The 19086-nt window shown below is 34.0% G+C and overlaps 8 protein-coding genes and 4 pseudogenes across 12 annotated transcripts, besides 3 other annotated features; 4 read left to right on the forward strand and 8 right to left on the reverse strand.

The window, feature by feature from the left end:
* Positions 1-9055: part of a mobile genetic element that runs on past the window's edge.
* On the reverse strand, positions 216-1256 carry TVAGG3_0395080 (annotated as a pseudogene). Its single transcript has one exon. A coding segment is annotated over exon 1 (1041 nt).
* On the reverse strand, positions 1286-2091 carry TVAGG3_0395090 (annotated as a pseudogene). Its single transcript has one exon. A coding segment is annotated over exon 1 (806 nt).
* On the reverse strand, positions 3009-3663 carry TVAGG3_0395100 (annotated as a pseudogene). Its single transcript has one exon. A coding segment is annotated over exon 1 (655 nt).
* Positions 5342-6015, reverse strand: TVAGG3_0395110 (protein of unknown function, DUF4106 family; the record flags this gene model as incomplete). The annotated part of the gene is made up of 1 exon (XM_051232442.1): positions 5342-6015. A coding segment is annotated over one exon (674 nt), but the record flags the coding sequence as incomplete, so codon positions are not given.
* Positions 7265-7867, reverse strand: TVAGG3_0395120 (protein of unknown function, DUF4106 family; the record flags this gene model as incomplete). The annotated part of the gene is made up of 1 exon (XM_051232443.1): positions 7265-7867. A coding segment is annotated over one exon (603 nt), but the record flags the coding sequence as incomplete, so codon positions are not given.
* Positions 9038-11297: a mobile genetic element.
* Positions 9717-10579, reverse strand: TVAGG3_0395140 (MULE transposase domain-containing protein; the record flags this gene model as incomplete). Its single annotated transcript, XM_051232444.1, has 1 exon — positions 9717-10579. A coding segment is annotated over one exon (863 nt), but the record flags the coding sequence as incomplete, so codon positions are not given.
* Positions 11298-14239: 2942 nt separating the features above from the next.
* On the forward strand, positions 14240-14473 carry TVAGG3_0395150 (serine threonine-protein phosphatase family; the record flags this gene model as incomplete). The annotated part of the gene is made up of 1 exon (XM_051232445.1): positions 14240-14473. One exon carries the CDS (start codon positions 14240-14242, stop codon positions 14471-14473), a length of 234 nt encoding a protein of 77 aa, XP_051102175.1.
* Positions 14474-14548: 75 nt separating this feature from the next.
* TVAGG3_0395160 (uncharacterized protein) lies at positions 14549-15326 on the reverse strand (the record flags this gene model as incomplete). Its single annotated transcript, XM_051232446.1, has 1 exon — positions 14549-15326. A coding segment is annotated over one exon (778 nt), but the record flags the coding sequence as incomplete, so codon positions are not given.
* An 18-nt stretch (positions 15327-15344) lies between these two features.
* Positions 15345-16628, forward strand: TVAGG3_0395180 (phage tail repeat-like family; the record flags this gene model as incomplete). Its single annotated transcript, XM_051232447.1, has 1 exon — positions 15345-16628. One exon carries the CDS (start codon positions 15345-15347, stop codon positions 16626-16628), a length of 1284 nt encoding a protein of 427 aa, XP_051102177.1.
* Positions 15345-19086: part of a mobile genetic element that runs on past the window's edge.
* Positions 16656-17408, forward strand: TVAGG3_0395200 (annotated as a pseudogene). Its single transcript has one exon. A coding segment is annotated over exon 1 (753 nt).
* TVAGG3_0395210 (uncharacterized protein) lies at positions 17449-18271 on the reverse strand (the record flags this gene model as incomplete). Its single annotated transcript, XM_051232448.1, has 1 exon — positions 17449-18271. A coding segment is annotated over one exon (823 nt), but the record flags the coding sequence as incomplete, so codon positions are not given.
* TVAGG3_0395220 (uncharacterized protein) lies at positions 18803-18967 on the forward strand (the record flags this gene model as incomplete). The annotated part of the gene is made up of 1 exon (XM_051232449.1): positions 18803-18967. The coding sequence occupies one exon, from the start codon at positions 18803-18805 to the stop codon at positions 18965-18967; it is 165 nt and encodes a 54-aa protein (XP_051102179.1).

Below are 19086 nucleotides of genomic sequence, written 5' to 3' on the forward strand. Positions count from 1 at the left end.
GATAAAAAAATATTTTTTTAAAATTTACTCAGAAAAATTTTTCTTTGTATATACGCCGTTCTGAACATCTAAAAGATTTTTGACATTTGCCAAGAATGTTCGTTTAGATGCTGTCATATAACCATACTCTTGACAATATTGTTTATACGAGTCGTACAAAGACCTTTCATCTAAACACTCAAAGTTAGTCTCATCTATAAACAGTTCATATACACTCTTGTTTGCTTCTAACAATGTTTGTCTTTCTTCGGTATATGGAATTTGTCTTGGATTGAACTTTGAAATATCTAATGTCATAAAATATGAGAACAAGTGGTTGTAAAAGTTAGGTGTCAAAGTTTCTGCTAAGTCGTCAAAATATTCTGTATCTTGCATATGAGCTTCTGACGTTCTGACAACTACATATCTTCTGTCAGAACTTTCTAACTTCATCGGAACGGCGTTGTTTGAAACCATGACGAAGTTTGCAACATTTTCACAAACTCTTTGGTCTCTATACTTTCTTTCAACAACTCCAACTTTGTCTGTTATAAGACTCTTCAAAGCATCTGAGTTTAAAACCTTTGTTGTATCTATACTTTGAAGTTCGTTACATACTATAAGTTTCATATTCTCTATTGAAGAGTTAAATTTACCGCAGATGTTTTCTAAGTTTGTCATATTAGGGTTCGAATAGCCCTCTAACAGTTTGCACAAAATATCTGTAAAGAAAGTGTTCTTACCAGTTCCTTGTTTTCCAATTATGATGAGAGCAGTTTCATTTTAGCACTTGGATGTTGTAAGATGTTTGCAAACCAACATAAGTATACTCATAGACTCTTTCGTTTCCATTGCATATAATTTCTTTGACATGGTCTAACCAAGCTTCTATAATATTTTCTTTCCATTCTACTTGTTCGTATTTATATCAGTGAAGATAGAAATAGAAGTTTGGAGAAGGTGTATAGAACTTTATACCACGAACTGAAAAATCTTCTAACTTGACAATAAGATATCCCAAGCATCTAACATCTTCATACCAACCTGTACGACTTTTATTTTCTTAAGTTTTTGTCTACATTCTTGTTCTGAAACTATTGTCGCTCTTGGTTTGTTAAGACAACATCCCATTCTTTCATGACATAACATTCTGGGGCAGAGTCGACATAAATGACTAAACGTTTCAAATTCTCGACTGCTTTGTTATAGTCTCTAAATGGACACATATTTCTGAAGGCTTGGAAGTCATAAAAATCTGAAACGTCTATTCTGTACATTTTTATAAAAATAAAAAAAAATATTTTTTTTATTCTTGACTTTGTTGTTGCATTTGTTCCATTTGTTGCATTTGTTGTTCTTGAGCTATTTGTTGTTGAAGTTGTTCTTGTAGTACAATACTTTCACCAGTTGTCTTCCAATTCGAAACTTTCTGCCGTCATTGACAAATACATAGGACATAAAAGTTTTACAGGAACAAAGTTTGCGTCAACTAATGTCAACGTTATACTTGCCAAAGTGTTTGAGTTCACTAAGGTTGAAAATTCTGCATTCGAATGAACAATAGGCAAACCAGCAGAGAAAGTGTTGTTTATACGCATGAGTATCTTTTGGTCATAGTAGTTTCTGTCGATATTCGAATAACACTTTGAACCTAAGTTTGAAACAATATATAAAATAGGTGTGCTTAAAGTCAATGGAATAGATAGACCTTGTATGACACCTTTTCCTGTTATAGGAAACTGTTGGTAGTAAAAACCAGAAATAAGTTTTGTATTATAGCTCATATTGTTTATAGTAAACTCAGTCGGACATCCAAACATAATGAAACCTGCTCTAGTTGCAGCACATGTTACACCCGTCCTTAAAGTATTAAATAAGTCAACAAAAACCTGTTGGTGGTATATCTGAGTAAGTATCTTCAAAGGAGTATTTTTTACCATTCACAACAATAAAATCTTCTGGTGTCAAAAGAGCAAAACAGGCTTTAGTCGTCATTGTGTTTAAGGTTAGTTTACAATATCGTCCTTGAGGACTTTGTAAGTTTGTTGTTATAGAATTATATGACTCAGGGTTTTTAGTCGTAATAGTATAAACCACTATGTCTTCTGCCATTTACTTAGCAAATAAATTTTAATGAAATGTTGTGGTCGTCAAATATTTTTATGACGTCTGGGAAACTATATTTTAAGTTCAACGTTTCACCTCCTTTCATAACGTATATCTTGTCAATGACATTATATGAAACACCACAGCAACTAACGTCGGGTTCTATTTCTTTGATGTTTATATCGTCTGCCTCTGTCAAAAGTTTCAATAGTTCTTTCAAAATTTCATGAGGTGCGATGACATATGAGTTCACTTTTACAGGGTTGTGTTCGACCAAGTTTAACATTATACCTAAAGCTTGACAAATCTTCTCCTGAGTTTTAAGTTTGTCTTTCAGTTGTTTGTAGTCATTTCGAATATCTGCAACAGAACTTAAGTCTCTGCTAACTTCAGGGTATGTTGGTTGTTCTTTTACAGGAACTATTGTTATACCATCTTCGTCTTCGTATGGTTTCCCCACTTCAACATCTCTTTCTTTGACATTGACAACAACACTTTGACTGTTTGTTTGAGTTGGTGAATTTAACTTCACATCTGCCACCGCCATTAAACCTTTTGAAACACTCACGCTTCTATTTTTCGGAAATGACATTTTACTTAGAATAAAAAGATGGACGTATTTGAGTATCTCTTCGAATTGAAGCAAAACAAAGTTTATACACACAAACAGTACAAATACATTGACAGAGTAGTTCTTTACACAAACAATGGAAAATGTTATAGAATAGCAGTCTTTGCTGAACCAAAATATTTTCATAAAGCAAAGAAAGTTGGTATAACCGAGATGGTGAAAGTTCTTGAAGCAGACAAAAATATAACAACAAAACTGACCGATATTTCTAAAGGTAAGTTTATAATACAATTTTATGTCAAAACTGGCGTACTGTCAATATTTGACGGAGAGAAGTCAGTTCAAGAACAACTTACTGACCTGCTGCCAAAATCTGCTCGATGGAAGCTGTCGTTATACCAATCTGAGGAGCCCCAGCAGGTTTCATCGAACGAATCTTCAAAAGAGCATCTTCCGTGAAAAGTGCTATTGGTTTTGTAAACTTCTTTGCTTTCAATTCATTTGGACCGTCTCTGTCACCAGTATATTGTATTTGAACTGTACCAACAGTTGAAATACCACCCATAAAGTCTTCTGAGTCAGCAAATGGAATGCCAAGCCAAAAGTTTGAACGGTCTCCATTTGTATATTGAGTGTTTTGAGCTCCTGTATGGGTCCATACTTTCACATATGGCATAATAGAACTTTGCATTTCAGGGTTAATGGTTGTTGTGAAGTTGTTGTTAAAGTTCATAGCATCTAATGTCAAGTTGTATGACCTCATATCCTCAACTGTAGAATATTCTTCTCTTGGATAGTATTTGCCATCTATGTTTATATGGTATTTAATACCAGGGTTGTTAGAAACAAGAATAGTCATTTATAGTTCGTCTGAACAGTACAAACATAGTATCTGCATGTTTCATTGCAGTTGTCAAAGCAATATCTGTTCTTGCACCTGGGTCAGCACTTTGGTTTCCAACTTCACCTGCAAAGTCTTTGACAGATATTTGGTGTATAGGGAACATAAGTGGAACTGCAATATATTTGGCAGCTAAAGCATTTGAAATATCTGGGTCCAACATATAGACTGCAAGTCTGCTTTCTATTCTCTTGCATTCAAATTTTTCGCATGTGAACTTAACTGGGTCCCAAGCAGTTCCAGCAGCATTGAAATAATAGTTTACTTCAGTGTGAGGTTTGAGAAACCAAAGTCTAAGTCAACTTTGTCTTTGCAAAATTCGGCGAATGACGTTTGATTTGCTCCCTTTACGTCTTAAGAGAGTGAATGGGTCTTGCGTTGGTGCAATGACTAAGTTATTTTTGCTTGGAGTATAAGTTCATAGAAATTTTTCCTGCCCAGTTTGGCAAGTATCTTAAAAACCTGAAGATGAGGAAAGATGACAAAGGAACTCTAAGTTTCAGTTTTACTTTGGTTACTGCTGCTGCAGTTTGTCCAGAAAGGTTAACATAAACTCCTGGAACGTTAGGGTCAAGTCTTCTTATTTTCTCAATAGTTGCATGCTGGTCTGTTTGTTCTCTCGCTTGTGGTTGTACTGAGTTTCTCAAAGCGAACCATTCATAGTTTGCCCATGTTACTGTTTGAACTAAGTCAGAGTTAGAATATATCTTATATCCCATGAAAACTTCTGGAGCATATTGGTATCCGACATAGAAAATTCCATTGCAACCTTTCTTGTCAGACAACTTGGCAGAAGGTTTTATTTCAATGTCTTGTTCCACGTATAAGAAAGAGTTGTCAATAGAAATTATATGAAACCTGTCGCAAGCAATATCTACTGTTGTTGAAGAACCTTCTCCAAACTCACCTACGTTTCCATAAGAAACAGCAGTTGTATATTCGTAAGTTCCAGGAACTATTTCTGACCTTCTAATGGCATTGTCGCATTCGTTATACCATTCGGAAACATTTCCATTCATAGCATCCAAAACTGTTGGCGTTATATTCTGAGCGGCGTACATTTCATATGAGTAAAAATATAGAATAGTTGGATTTATATGTCATAATAGAACCCACGTGGACCAAGCTTTACTTTCTTCCTGACTGAGTTTTTAACTCTTCTTTTTCCTTCATTGCCCTCTGCTTGAAGTTGTTGCATCTTTGCATTATGTTCATCTAGTATGTTGCAAATTTCCCATGTCCTTTTTGCCTTTTGGCTCTGGTCGCCCATCTCAGGTAACCTATATCCTAGAAAGAGTTTGTCATAGTCTGTATTTGAGTCTTTGCGTATTGTTTGCATGACTCTTTCCTGAGTTTCTGGTTCAAGCTCTTCAAACAGTGCCTGTCCATATGGAATAAGCTCGTTTCCAAATATATGTTTTTGTAGCCATTCTGGTTTTCTTTCCATGTTACCAACTATATCTTTTGTGAATGGGAAAGCTTTTACCCAATCTTTCAGTCTTGCGTCGTTTATTTCTGTAGTTGGTTTTATTTTGTCAAGGAACATGTTTTTCAATACTAACATTTCATTTGGTACTGTCCATTTGAGTTTTCTTAAATATTCATCCCTTCTCATTTCATTGTCTGCAAAGTAAGTTTTTATGACATTTTGTAAACTTTCGTTTGCAAGGTCATGTACAATAGGTTCTCTTCCTTCGCTGTCCATAACTTTCTTTCTAAACTCTTCACCAAATATACCATCTTTATGGTTCTGTGTAGTTCTTTGAGATAAATGTTCTAGAACGTCAGGTGTTATATTTCCATCAGCCATGTTCATTTCATACTGGTCCAAAATATCTGCATCTTTCATATCTTTCAATGGCATTAAAGCCGCGCTGAAAATACCAGCTATATCTGGTTCACCATTGACTTCCATTGCGTCTACAACTTCTTGGAATTGTGGTTGTAAGTTTATGAACCACCTATCTGGGTTAGCTTTATGACCCCATCTCATTGTAGTTCCATCGTCTGCAGAAACAAAAGTAGGTTTGTTTCCATCTTGGTTAGGTTCTGAATGAACTTTAAACAATGTTTCATTTCTATATGTTTTCTTGAAATTTAACCTTTTATCTTCACCGAGTTCATCCGAAGATTGAACGTTAAATGCTCGTAAGTAAAAAGGGTTGTTGTATTTGTGTACATTTTCTTTCAGTACTTCCATTCTATGCTGAATATTTTCATCTGGTGTTGGAGTCTTTTGTATGTCGGCAAACATTTTTCGATATTCTTCTACTATGTCAGCCGAATTTTTTTTAGACTCTTGGAAATATTCCATATTCTCCGCATACTCTTGTTGAGGGTCAAGATTTTTCGGCTGTTCCAAATCTTCATCTAGTTCTGTGAAGTTAGTTTCCAAAGGAGGGACTTGTTCGTTTCCTTCAGGCTCTTCTAGCTGTTGTTGCTGAACTATTTCTTCCATGTCTGGTTGTATCTGAACTTCTTCCTGTGGAGTTTCTTGTACCTCATCTGCTGGCATTTCATATATTCCGAGACCGTTTTCAACAAGTTCCCTTTCTAAGTCATCCGGACTCATAAACCTTTCTTCTTTCGTTCCGTCTCTATTTTTTACGCGTTTCATGAAGAGAGTTAAATTGTCATTTAGCTCTGACATCAAATATCTCGGAGTAAATTCGTTCATGTCATTTGGATGATATGCTATTAAATCATATCCCTTAGCGAGCTTGTATTTTCCAGGTTTGAGATTATATCCTTTGGTGCAGAGCCATAAAGCTAAATAGGTTCGGGTCAGTATTTCCATCCTTGAACTTTCTAATAGCTTCTTTATATCTGTCACTAAAGTCAATAGTATCTGGGTAACCATAGTCTTCTTTAAGCATTTTTAAGAATTCTTGGTTTCCTTGTTCTCTACTTCTTTTATGTCCTTGCTCTGGTTGTGGAGGTGGTTGTTGTGCAGGGTTTTGAACTGTTGGTTGTTGTGTTGGTTGTTGTGTTGGTTGTTGTGGAGGTGGTTGTGTTGGTTGTTGTGCTGGATTTTGAACTGTTGGTTTTGGTGCATGCCTGTGTCTGTGTCCATGTGACGATGTAAATGTGTTAGGTAGTCCTGGTGCAGGTGCTTCTCTTGGAGGGTTTGGTGGTATATAAGTTCCACCAGCTGGCACATATGTTCCATCTGCAGCGTAATGTCCTACCTGACTTTTCGTTCTTAAGAAAGCATTTACTAGGTCTGTTTTGGTCTGTTGTAACTCTTTTTCTTGACTTTCCACAACAGTTGCTCTAACGGCGTCATAGGCACTTTGAACTGCCTGTCTCGTTGCTGCATCTGTTATTTTCGTCATATTTTGTGCTACTTCTTTTAACTCTTTGTCGAAACCTTCAGACTTCAGTTTCTTTCCAGATGAGAAGTCGTTCACTAGTTTCACCTTACTATGAAGAGCTTCGAAGGCGTTCTTAAAGTCAGCATTTGTTAAAGCTTCATTTGAACTATCTTCATCCGCTTGTATTTTTGTCCTTATTGACCCTATGAGTTGGGCTGCTTTAGCGTTGGCTTGGGCATCTAACCAGTCATTGTTAGCTTTTATATATTCTGCGCTTTTCATTGCCTTTTGCATAGCCGCGTCGTTATTTTTACTTTCTTGTGCTAAGTTTTCATACTGTACGGTTTGGTTTTGCAACTGTAAAAGTTTTTCTGCCTTTACATTTGCTTCAACTTCTTTTTTATACTCATCGCTATCCATATATGTCTTCAGGGCTTTTTGTTTTATCTCTTCATCTTTCAGTACTTTATATTGAGTAGTATGGTTTTTCAAATTTACAACATCTTGTTCCATTTTTGCTACTTCTGCTGCTTTTTCTGACACTTTTTTCGCATATTCCTCTGTACTTAGTTCTTTCAGTTGTTCTTCTTTCTTCTTTTTCTCTACGTTTAACTCATTGAGTTTCTTTGTGTGTCTGTCATATTCTAGTTTCTTTTCGTTTTCGCTTATTTGCTTCTGTATGTCTATGTTTGACTTTTTGACATCTGATATTTGATTTTTGAGTGAACTCAAATTCATTTGACTTTGAGGGTTATATGCTGTTCCGTCTGCAGCTCCACCATAGCCTGCCATTTTCGCTAAAAGTGCCGCTCTTAAACCTCCACTCTGTGCACCAACAACTCGGTTTAAAAGCATAGGATTGCTTGACATTTGTTGCAACATAGTGGGGTCATTCATAATTTGTTGTTGCAACTGTTGTTGTGGTGTTAGTCTTACTATTGGATGTTTCAATGCTCTCTTCCTCTTACGTATATTCTTACGTAGCTTACGTGGCATTTTAAGTGAAGTTAAAAAGAGGCTTTTGACAGATGTTTATATGAGACTTCTTCGTAAAGACTTTGTTAAGACTTCTTCGTAAAGACTTTGTCAAGACTTCTTCGTAAAGACTTTGTTGAGATTTCTTCGTAAATGACCCAAAAATATATTTTAGGTGAAGAGGTGAGATTTCACCTCTTTTTTCACCTCATTTCTCACCTCTTGAATTTTCATGAATTTCTTCGTAAAGACTTTGTTAAGACTTCTTCATCTAATTTCTCATGAACTTTCTTGTCTATGTTTTGTTGAGATTTCTTCGTAAAGACTTTGTTAAGACTTCTTCGTAAATGACCAAAAATATATTTTAGGTGAAGAGGTGAGATTTCACCTCTTTTTTCACCTCATTTCTCACCTCTTGAATTTTCATGAATTTCTTCGTAAAGACTTTGTTAAGACTTCTTCGTAAAGACTTTGTTAAGACTTCTTCGTAAAGACTTTGTTGAGATTTCTTCGTAAATGACCCTAGTAGTATATTTTTGGTGTAAATTTCATGAAAATTCAAGAGGGTGAAAAATTAGGTGAAAAAACAGGTGAAATCTCACCTCTTCACCTAAAATATATTTTTGGTGTAAATTTCATGAAAATTCAAGAGGGTGAAAAATTAGGTGAAAAAACAGGTGAAATCTCACCTCTTCACCTAAAATATATTTTTGGTGTAAATTTACGAAGAAGAAGTCTTGACAAAACATTTACGAAGAAGAAGTCTTGACAAAACATTTACGAAGAAGTCTTGACAAAACATTTACGAAGAAGTCTTGACAAAACATTTACGAAGAAGTCTTGACAAAACATTTACGAAGAAGTCTTGACAAAGTCTTTACGATGAAATCTTGACAAAGTCTTTACGATGAAATTCATGAAAATTCAAGAGGTGAAAAATGAGGTGAAAAAACAGGTGAAATCTCACCTCTTCACCTAAAATATATTTTTATTGAATTCTGTATAATATTCTGAGTAATATGACAGATGTTTATATAACACTTTCTCCGGTTTATAGGACCTCTCTCATATTCTATCTTGTCATATCAAAACTCATAGTCATGTTTGTCCTCTAAGACTTCATTTATACTAAACATCTTCGGGGCTAGAAGGCACGAAGTGCCTGGAAGCCCCACTACCTTTTTTTTTTTTTTTTTTTTTTTTTTTTTTTTGTTCATGGTCATTAGCTTTTCGTAATATACGAACAACTTTATCACTATTGATTAATTGAACTTTAAATTTAATCAATAATGCTGGAACAACCGTTGTGTATAATTCAACAACAAAATCGTCTAATCGAATATTCCTTCTCTCTGGGAAATAAGAATGCTTGAGAACTTTGAAATGTGACTCACTGACGTTATTAGTCGCGTCACCTCCGTTGCGATAGCGCTTATTCCAACGATCTAAATGATGCCTCCATTGCCTATCGAAGTACTTTTGGGCTTTCGGTTCAGTGGAAAGAATTTCAAGAATTCGATCATAAACTGCATCTAGGTCTGCAGCTTCTTCTTGAGTGAGGTGCTCTGGAACTTCTTCACTTGTTTCAAACGTTTCTTCTTCTGGAATAAATTCAGAATCGTTTGGATCATCAGAAGATTCTCGTGGTAAAAAGATTTGAGAAGGTTGAAATTCATTTTCGATGAATTCTTCTTCATATTGTTCCTCTTCTTCAATTTCTTCTGCTTGAAGTAAGTGAGATTGAGCTGGTTCCTCTCTAGGATTTTCTTCTTCTTGGTTCTGTTCTTCCTCGGGAGATTCTTCTTTAGTATCGAATACTAATAATTTCATTAGATTATAAAATTCTTCAAAATTGTCTCGTGATTTAAACTTATCCGCTTTTCTTAATATGGCGCGAAGGACATGCACGCCACACCAAAGAATATGACAGTTTGGAATACCTCGCTCAATTGCCTCGGCTATTTGTGGGGCGCAGTCCATACTTATCATCTCGGGTTCTCTATTAATATATTGAAAATAACGACAAAAACAATATTGAATATTTTCGCTTGTGTCAGGAGAAATAAAGAAATACAAAAAAGGAAAAACAATAGTATGTTCTGTTTTTCCTGTGAGTGCATATAATGGAATGTTAGCCCTTAGAAGTTTATACGTTGAATCGATGTGAAACGTAGAAATTTGGTGACCAAGGGCCTTCGCTTCGAAAGGTGCATATAAAAAAACTAGTTTTCCCGGCTCAGAGATAAATTCAATTAAATCTTCTGGACAACTTTCTTGAACAGATTCGACAAAGATAGCTAAAGAAACTTTTTCATCCGAACTAAAGCGTTTGGAAACAATTTCAGCTCTTTGAGCAAATTTACGTAATGCATCTGGACCTTGTGCAAATATTGAAAGTAACTCTTCGTCTGTATATGAAATATTTAAGTCTTGGAAACACTTAAGTTGAGCTGTAGCATGATTCATATTGTTTTCAAAGTAATGTTTAAGATAATTTCTGACAAATAATGAGGATATTGTTTTTGTTGATTTCGGAGGTGCAGAATGATCATGAGAGTCAGAGTGGATTAGTAGTTCATATTTATCTTGATCTATTATCCGGACTTTGAATTTAGCTTGACATTGTGGATACTTACATTTGTATTCGATCGTGGAGTATTCTTTCCTGCATTTTTGAGAGTAGCCCATGCTAGCTTTTATCTCTTCTTGGATACCAAACTGGAGGAGCTCCATAGTGTTGAATATCACGGGCTCCATACAACAAATTGAATAAGGTATTTCAAAATTTGAAGGAAATGGTCCATCATTGAATGTAGTGGCCGGGAATTGAATGACATACAGATAGTTTGAGGAGATTTGTTATAAATTATAATATAATTGAAGAATTAATTATCAAAACAAGTCTAAGAGCCATTTGTCAGATTTTCCCGAAATGCAAGGTTAAGATTTTAGCAGCGACTAACTTTGAGTGTACATATATAATTGTTATACTGAGTACTTTCTATCTGTGTTACTTATTTGAGTCTAAGAGCCATTTGTCAGATTTTCCCGAAATGCAAGGTTAAGATTTTAGCAGCGACTAACTTTGAGTGTACATATATAATTGTTATACTGAGTACTTTCTATCTGTGTTACTTATTTGAGTCTAAGAGCCATTTGTCAGATTTTCCCGAAATGCAAGGTTAAGATTTTAGCAGCGACTAACTTTGAGTGTACATATATAATTGTTATACTGAGTACTTTCTATCTGTGTTACTTATTTGAGTCTAAGAGTCATTTCTACCATAGAACTAGATATTGTCTCTCATTAAATATATATAACTGTAAACTGCTTAATTCATTTATCTATTTAGATAAAATTATATTTATATAAGATTTCATGTTATTATTTCATCATTATTATTTTTTTTATTCCTTTGAAAAGTGACACTGGATAGTTTGTCCCTTTCTCTAATTATAAGTTCTCAATTTTGAATCTAATAAAAAATACTTATTTTTTTCTTTGTTTCTTGTATATATAATTATACCAAATACGTTAGATCCAATTATTCAATTTCTACATCAAAAATTTTTTAAAATGGTGAATTTCATAATTGCAATCCAGTACACCTGAGATATATATGCTTCGCTTTTTAACACTTTATATTACTTTTTATACAATAGTAAGATATCGAATTCATTTTCCTATTTATGGCAAGTATCTTAACTTTTTGCGCGCAGATATGAGTCAGCCCTATAAATGGGTGATCACTCGAACTAGTTTATTGAACTCTAATCTATCAAATCGACAAAAATAATTTCCATTTTAACCAAAAATAATCTTTTTTCATAGAAATAAATACTTCTCACCATTTCATTACATTAAAATAAGGATGTCAATTCGGAAAATTGTTTTCATTTTAGGAGAATATAATTTTTTTTTTGGAAAATTTAAAAAGTGAGACGCGCAGGATTCGAACTTTTTAAAAAGTTGATTTAAATATATTCTAGTGTGATTTCTAAGGATAATATCATATTTAAAATAAGAATATACTAGTTTGGGCGGTATAATTTTTTCGATAAATTTGAGAAAATGTACGTTTAGGGCATCAAAAGTGTCAATTCGCTCAGCGAAAGCTGAGCTAGCTTCGTTCTCGAAAGAATAGGGAAGGAGTGAAAGAGAGTGATACAGATGTTGACACATTCATATCATTTCAACAAATTTTGATCAAATTGAAATGCAATGAAATTCAATTCACTTCATATCCTTCAGTCAGTACATTGACATCCTTCTACATCACAATGATAACTCGTGCATCAATAGTTCTACAACTAACTCAGAAAAAACAAGATTTTTACTTCCAGCTTACAGCTTTTAAAAAGTTTCGATGATAAAAATCACTCTACTCTTGTTTATCGATATGTTGTGATAGTAGGTAAACGTATTCTTATCGATATTAATAAAAATATTTTTACGAAAATCTGAACCAATTACAGAGTTATTCATAAAGTTTATGATAACTGTAATTACTTCATCTTTGTTTTATATTTGAATAAACAATTTAATTTAATTTGCATAATTTTTTTAGTTGAAAAACAGGAAACTTATTTGAGTATGTATTATTTTTATCGTTCAATTCATTGTATCAGTGAGTGATCCAGATATTTAAGATATTTAGAAAAAATTTATTAATTTGATTAATAAATTTTAATCAAAATAGCAAAAATCTATTTGATAGCTGTAAGCAAACAATAACTTTTATTTCAAGCAAAATCACTTATTTTCATCTAAACGTATAAAATTGGGAATTTTATGAGAATAAATTTAAAATCAGGTCAGGTAAGTGGGGCTTCCAGGCGCGTTGCGCCCTCTAGCCCATAAGAAATTTTGCCCAAGACCCAAGAGGAGGACCGAACCCCAGCCGACCAGCCGGTGACAAAACCAAAACCGTTGTTATTTACATCATATTAATAGTGTCACTTTTTATGTCACTTTTCACAAATTATATATGTTTTCATGTTTTGTAACTTTTCTGTCACTTTTCGGGTAAAAACATTTTTATTATTATATATAAATGAATTTTACAAAACCACCGTTACCGTTCTTTGGAAATAAGAGTAGATGTAAAGATATTATATTGAGAGAACTTAAGAAACTACCGAATGGTCTAACATTTGTAGATTTGTTCGGTGGAAGTTTCTATATATCCCATTTATGTCATACCGTATTTCCTGACTCAAAGATTATATGCAATGACTTCGACAACTATATGGACCGTCTCAAACATATTCCAGACACAAACAATATATTGAAAGAGTTAAAAGAAAAGATACCTATAGGTAAGATGGAACGTATACCATTAGATAAGAAAAATATCGTGAGAGAGGTTTTGAAAAAAGCAGAATATATAGACTGGGATAGTATATCTGCTAGACTATTATATAGTGGTGCTATAAGAGTTCATGACATTGAAACACTTATGTCAAAAGTTTTATATCTTAACTATACAAATGTTTTCAAAGAGGACATAGAAAAATATATTGAGGGTATAGAGTTTGTGAGATGTCATTGGACAGAGTTGTATGAAAAATATAAAGACAAGGAAAATGTTTTCTTTATAGTGGACCCGCCGTTCTATAACACATGGGATTTTCAATACCAAGTAGACTGGACTTTGAGAGACTCTTTAGAAACTTTAGACGTTATACATAACCATCCATGCTTTTACTTTACATCCGATAAAAGTGGTTTGAAAACCGTTATGAGATGGTTAGAGGACATACATGACTATGAGTTTATATATGACAAGATAGAATATGAGAGAGGTCCTATAAACTGGAGAAAGTGTCACAATAAAGAAATTTTATTAGTAAGTAAATGTGGTTTGAAATAGGACTACTTGTTTTAGGTTTTTTCCATTGTGTCATTTATTTATTTGACGTAGCAGAAAAGTACAGAGAATATGAAGATGAACCAATGCCTGCAAATGTTCAGCATATGTACTCGTAAGAGATATTTTTATCTAATATTAAATGGACGCACAGAACTTAGCGAATGCACAGCAACCTGGACAACCAAACCCAGAGAATATTCCAAATGAAGTTAGAATACAAACTGCAATGGCAAACTATGGTCAAGTGCCAACAGATGTACAAATGCAAACTGCCATGTCAAATGACGCTGCGTTAGGTTTGCCACCATGATATGCAAATATGAGATGGATAGAGTTTTATACAAACCCTGAAGTGGGATATAAACAACTTTATGCAGATGACGCGAACACAGGAGTTGACCCAGAATATGTTTTCTACCAGAGGAGAAACAGAATGTATGAGCTCCAGTTAAAGAATGCTATGGAACTCAACAGGAAACGTAAGAGACTAGGCGGACATTAGATTTTTACATATAGTAAAATGGGTTTCTTCAGTAAGATAGGAAACTTCTTTCGAAATGTTGGAAGAGGTATATGGAATGGAATAAAATCTGTCGGAAGAGGAGTATGGAACGGTGTCAAAAATATTGGTAAAAGAGTAGGTCAGTTTGTTGGTATTATACCTAAAGACCCTGAACCAGAAGAACAAGCTCCTGTTATACAACAGCCTGAACCTGCACCACAGTCAAGTTGGCAACCACAACCGGTATATTAAAAAATTATATTTTTACCGTTCGATAGTAGTTGTATATGAAACTAAGTTCTAAGTAAAACGCATGGTATAATGGAATTATTCTTTTTCTTCCATCTGTAGTAAACCATACTTGAAAGTCTGAAATACTTCCACTTGGTGGTTCGTATAACTTTGTAGGTTTTTCGTAAAAGTCATTTGCCAAGCATAAGAAAGAGTTTTGGGCGCCAGAAAATGAAGCATGAACTATCACAGCATCTTGGTCGAAAACATCTTTAAATAAATATGGTTCATCTCTTGCATATCGACTGTAGATATTTGCTAAAGGAGGTTCAACTTTCTGATTTAACATTCTTTGCAAATAATACCATGACATTGCAGTGAATTCTGTATATATTTGTTCGTCTTTATTTGGATTGTCTTCGTAGATTTGAAATGACACTTGTGAATTTTGTTTGTCATATACAATTCTCACATAAAGTGTGCTATCGGTATTCGCATATTCATCAGCATATTTTGCATAACATGAATTTATTTTATCTTCTATATTTTTTAATGCAGTCTGTAGAGAAGATGAGAGGTCAACTTGTATTAGCTCAATTTCTTCCCACATTTTTCGTTGCCCTTCAGATGTATAATCTATATGAAACCTTACAATAAATGGAAAACTTTTATCTTCTACAGACACAAACTTTATTCTTCGAAAGCCAATAGCTTTTGTGACAGATGGGTCTCTTAACCATCTTAATGGGTAGTCAAAACGATAGCCTTCATGCTTTATAGTATCTAAGTCAAACTTTTGACCGACATTAGTAAAAAGTTCATCTAATGGTTTAGTTGTAGCAACTCTAGAATTTTCTTTTTCTATTGGAAGCATATTTTATCTATAATAAAAATGTCAAATGAAACAGCGTCTATGAGAGAAATACAACACAACCGACAACTCATTATGCAAGCTCTAAATAAGAACACAACAAACTTTTCAAACTATTCTAAGATATCTGAGTCATTGAAAGGGGGTGACTTAAAACTGACAATAAACCCTATAACAGATGAGTTTCTATTTCAAGACAATAAGAACAATACTGTCTGTATAAATCCAACAAAAGGAACTTTAAACGAGAAACCTATAAATGAACTTCTTTTGAAAGCAGATGTTGACAACAAAGCTGACAAAGAATATGTAGACGATGCAATAGCAAAAGAAGAAGAAAGAGCTAACAATGCTTATGCAACAAAAGAACATACTCATCCTGAACTAGCAGACAAAACATATGTTGACAATAAAATGTCAAGTGAAGTGACAAGAGCTGAAAACGAATATTCTAAAAAGACTCATATACATTATATTAACCAAATACCAAGTCTTAAGGAAACATTAGAGACAAAAGCAGATAAGACTCATACACATTCTATATCTGATATTACAAACTTACAAGAAACCTTAAACAGGAAAAGTGCCGTTGGACATACACATACCATTGCAAATATTACAAACTTACAAGAAACCTTAAACAGAAAAAGTGACATTGGACATACACATTCTATATCTGATATTACAAACTTACAAGAAACCTTAAACAGGAAAAGTGCCGTTGGACATACACATACCATTGCAAATATTACAAACTTACAAGAAACCTTAAACAGAAAAAGTGACATTGGACATACACATTCTATATCTGATATTACAAACTTACAAGAAACCTTAAACAGAAAAAGTGACATTGGACATACACATTCTATATCTGATATTACAAACTTACAAGAAACCTTAAACAGGAAAAGTGCCGTTGGACATACACATTCTATATCTGATATTACAAACTTACAAGAAACCTTAAACAGAAAAAGTGCCGTTGGACATACACATACATCTTCTGAAATAACAGACTTAAACGTTAGCCTTGAAAATAAAGCAGATAAAACATATGTCAATGAAATATACCAAAGTTTGATAGGAACAAAAAATATTGAAACTATTGTTGGTGACTTTTCTGTCAATGAAGAAAATAAATATTTTAGATGGCAGTTGGTACAGTCCTTAAAAAATGGTACACGGAATAAACTCATTCCGAAAAATAACAATGAAATGTATGTAAGCTATAAAAAGAATGATGGTACACAAGTTAAAGTTCCATTAGACAACAACTGCTACTTAAACTTATATGGAGACTAACAAAAGAAATATTTAAGAGTTTATGAAATGGCAGATATGACATTGCCTGACCCAGCTCCAGCACCACATTATTATGACTATGGAGATGACGACAGAACACCACATGTAGATGAACAAAAGCTAACATTATATTTAGATTATTATAGATATAAAAGATATAATGCAATAGAAAAAACGAGAATAGTATATTATTATACAGATGACAGAAATAAATATTATAGTCAAGATTTTACCTACCCTGAAAACATAAGATTATATTATAAAAAATATTCTGACACAAACCAGAAGACCTGAAATAGTTGCACTATATTTTAAGTTCAAAAGAGACAATCCTATAATATCTCATATGTTTGATTTAATGAACCCAGTAGGTTCTATTTATACATCTATGGATGCAAGAGGTCCTCAAGTAATGTTTGGTGTTGGTGCATGGGAACAAATAGTCGACAGGTTTTTGTATTGTGCAAACTCTTCAAAGGAAACAGGTGGAAGTAAAACATTTCAGGTGAAAATTTACCTGCACACAGTCATTACATAGATTTAAGTACATCTCAAGCAGGTTGGCATAAGCATAGATATTGGGATTGGTCAGGAATGACAAAAGGTAAAGGATATGATGTTAAAGACGACGTTAAGTTTGCTATAAATTGTTACTGGGATGACACGCAGGGAGAAGGAAACCATACACATTTCGTTTCAGGATATACGCAAACAACGGGACAAAGTAAAGAATACATGCCACCTTACATGACAGTTTACGCATGGTATAGAATTGCTTAGTCGTCATTTTCAACTTCTTTAGCATATTCGTCAGGAGTTGTCTTATATTTGTTAGGAACTGTCTTTGAAAGTATACCACCTTGAACTTTGACAAGTTTGAAACGAGGTCTGACAATAGTAGTTTTATCTTCTGCTTGCAGTCTGTACATTTTGCCATGTTTGCCTAAAACTTCATAATATTCTCTTGTATACTTTCTTCTATTTTTACGAACACGAATGTGAGTACCTGTCGGGTTCCCATTGTTGTCATAGTCAATAGTATTTTCATATGGGTCGCGTTTAGGTATTTCTATTTTTACTTTGTCACCTTTCTGAAGTTTGAAGCCCGGCATTCTTTCTTGTTTGTCTCTTTTGACTAAATTATTAAATATATAGTCTTTCTCTAAGTCAGGGTTGTTTTTCATTTCTTCGAGGGAGTGGTTTCCCAAACCTTTTTGTTTACGGTTATTGTAAATATTTAAAACTTGTCTCATCTTTGCCTGGGAGAAGTGTCTATACTTGTCGTCATATGACATTTCATTTGCTTCACCACCTTGTGGTTGGTTTAAGTCTCTTAACATTTTTATACAACCGTCAATGACACCAAGAGCAGAATGGTTTTGGTCGACAATGAAATATTGGTTTACATTTTTTGAACGCAGATAGTTTTTTACATCATCTGATTTGAAAGAACTTTCACAGTCAGATGTCAGTTTTGTTGGATGGTATTTGTCAACGAATATTGTCAAAGCTGCTAAGATATCTAAAATAGCTTTGGACTGTAATGGTATGGCTTCACAGTATCTTGTGTTTTGACCAACAAATATTAACCAGTATGGTGGTCCATCTTCTCTATACCTCGGAATGTTTTCCAAGATATCCATAAACCAAGCATTTGGTGTTGAACTAAAGATTTTTATCATGAGTGCTTTCTTTGTCGCTTTAGAAACATAGGAGTCCTTGTTCGGATTCGTCATTTTTTACCCTATAAGAAATGGGTTTATTTGGCGCATTAGCAGGAGTCGCATCTAGATTTTTACCCGCAGTGGGAACAATAGCCAAAGGTGCATTTGGAATTGGAAGGAAGATTTTGAGTACATTAGGTATACTTAAAGAGAACGCACAACCTATTATACAAACTGTACAGAAAGGTTGGGATGTAGCACGAGATGCAACAAATCTTATTCCAAATCCTGAAACAAGAGAAAAAGTTCAAGGATGGATGGACAATGTAGGAAGACAAGCAGGAAACTATTATAACAAAGCAAATGACTACTATAACCAAGCAGGACACTATATGGACCAAGGTGAAAGATTCTTTAACAGAGGATATAACCATGCACAACAATGGGTAAGCAATAACCAACCGCAACCGCCTCAAACTTGGGAAATGTAAGGTTTTTAACTAGGATGAAATGAACAATGCAGCATTGAGACAAATGAGTTCAAGATGGATTTGTCGGCTTCCAGCATTTAAACCGATACCATATAGTCAGGCTCAGCATGTGAAACTGAATGATATTATTAAAGGAACCATCCCACCTCCACAACAACAACCAGTTGAAAACAAACCAAATTAAAATTTTTTACTGAGATGAAATGACCGAAGAAGTTGAAACGGTAGATTTGACACCACAAACAAAAAGTTCAGAACCCTTGTCAAAACCTGTCAAAGAACTTACAGATGAAGAGAAAAATT

This window comes from Trichomonas vaginalis, chromosome V, assembly GCF_026262505.1.
Source record: "Trichomonas vaginalis G3 chromosome V, whole genome shotgun sequence".
Taxonomy (NCBI): Eukaryota; Parabasalia; order Trichomonadida; family Trichomonadidae; genus Trichomonas; species Trichomonas vaginalis.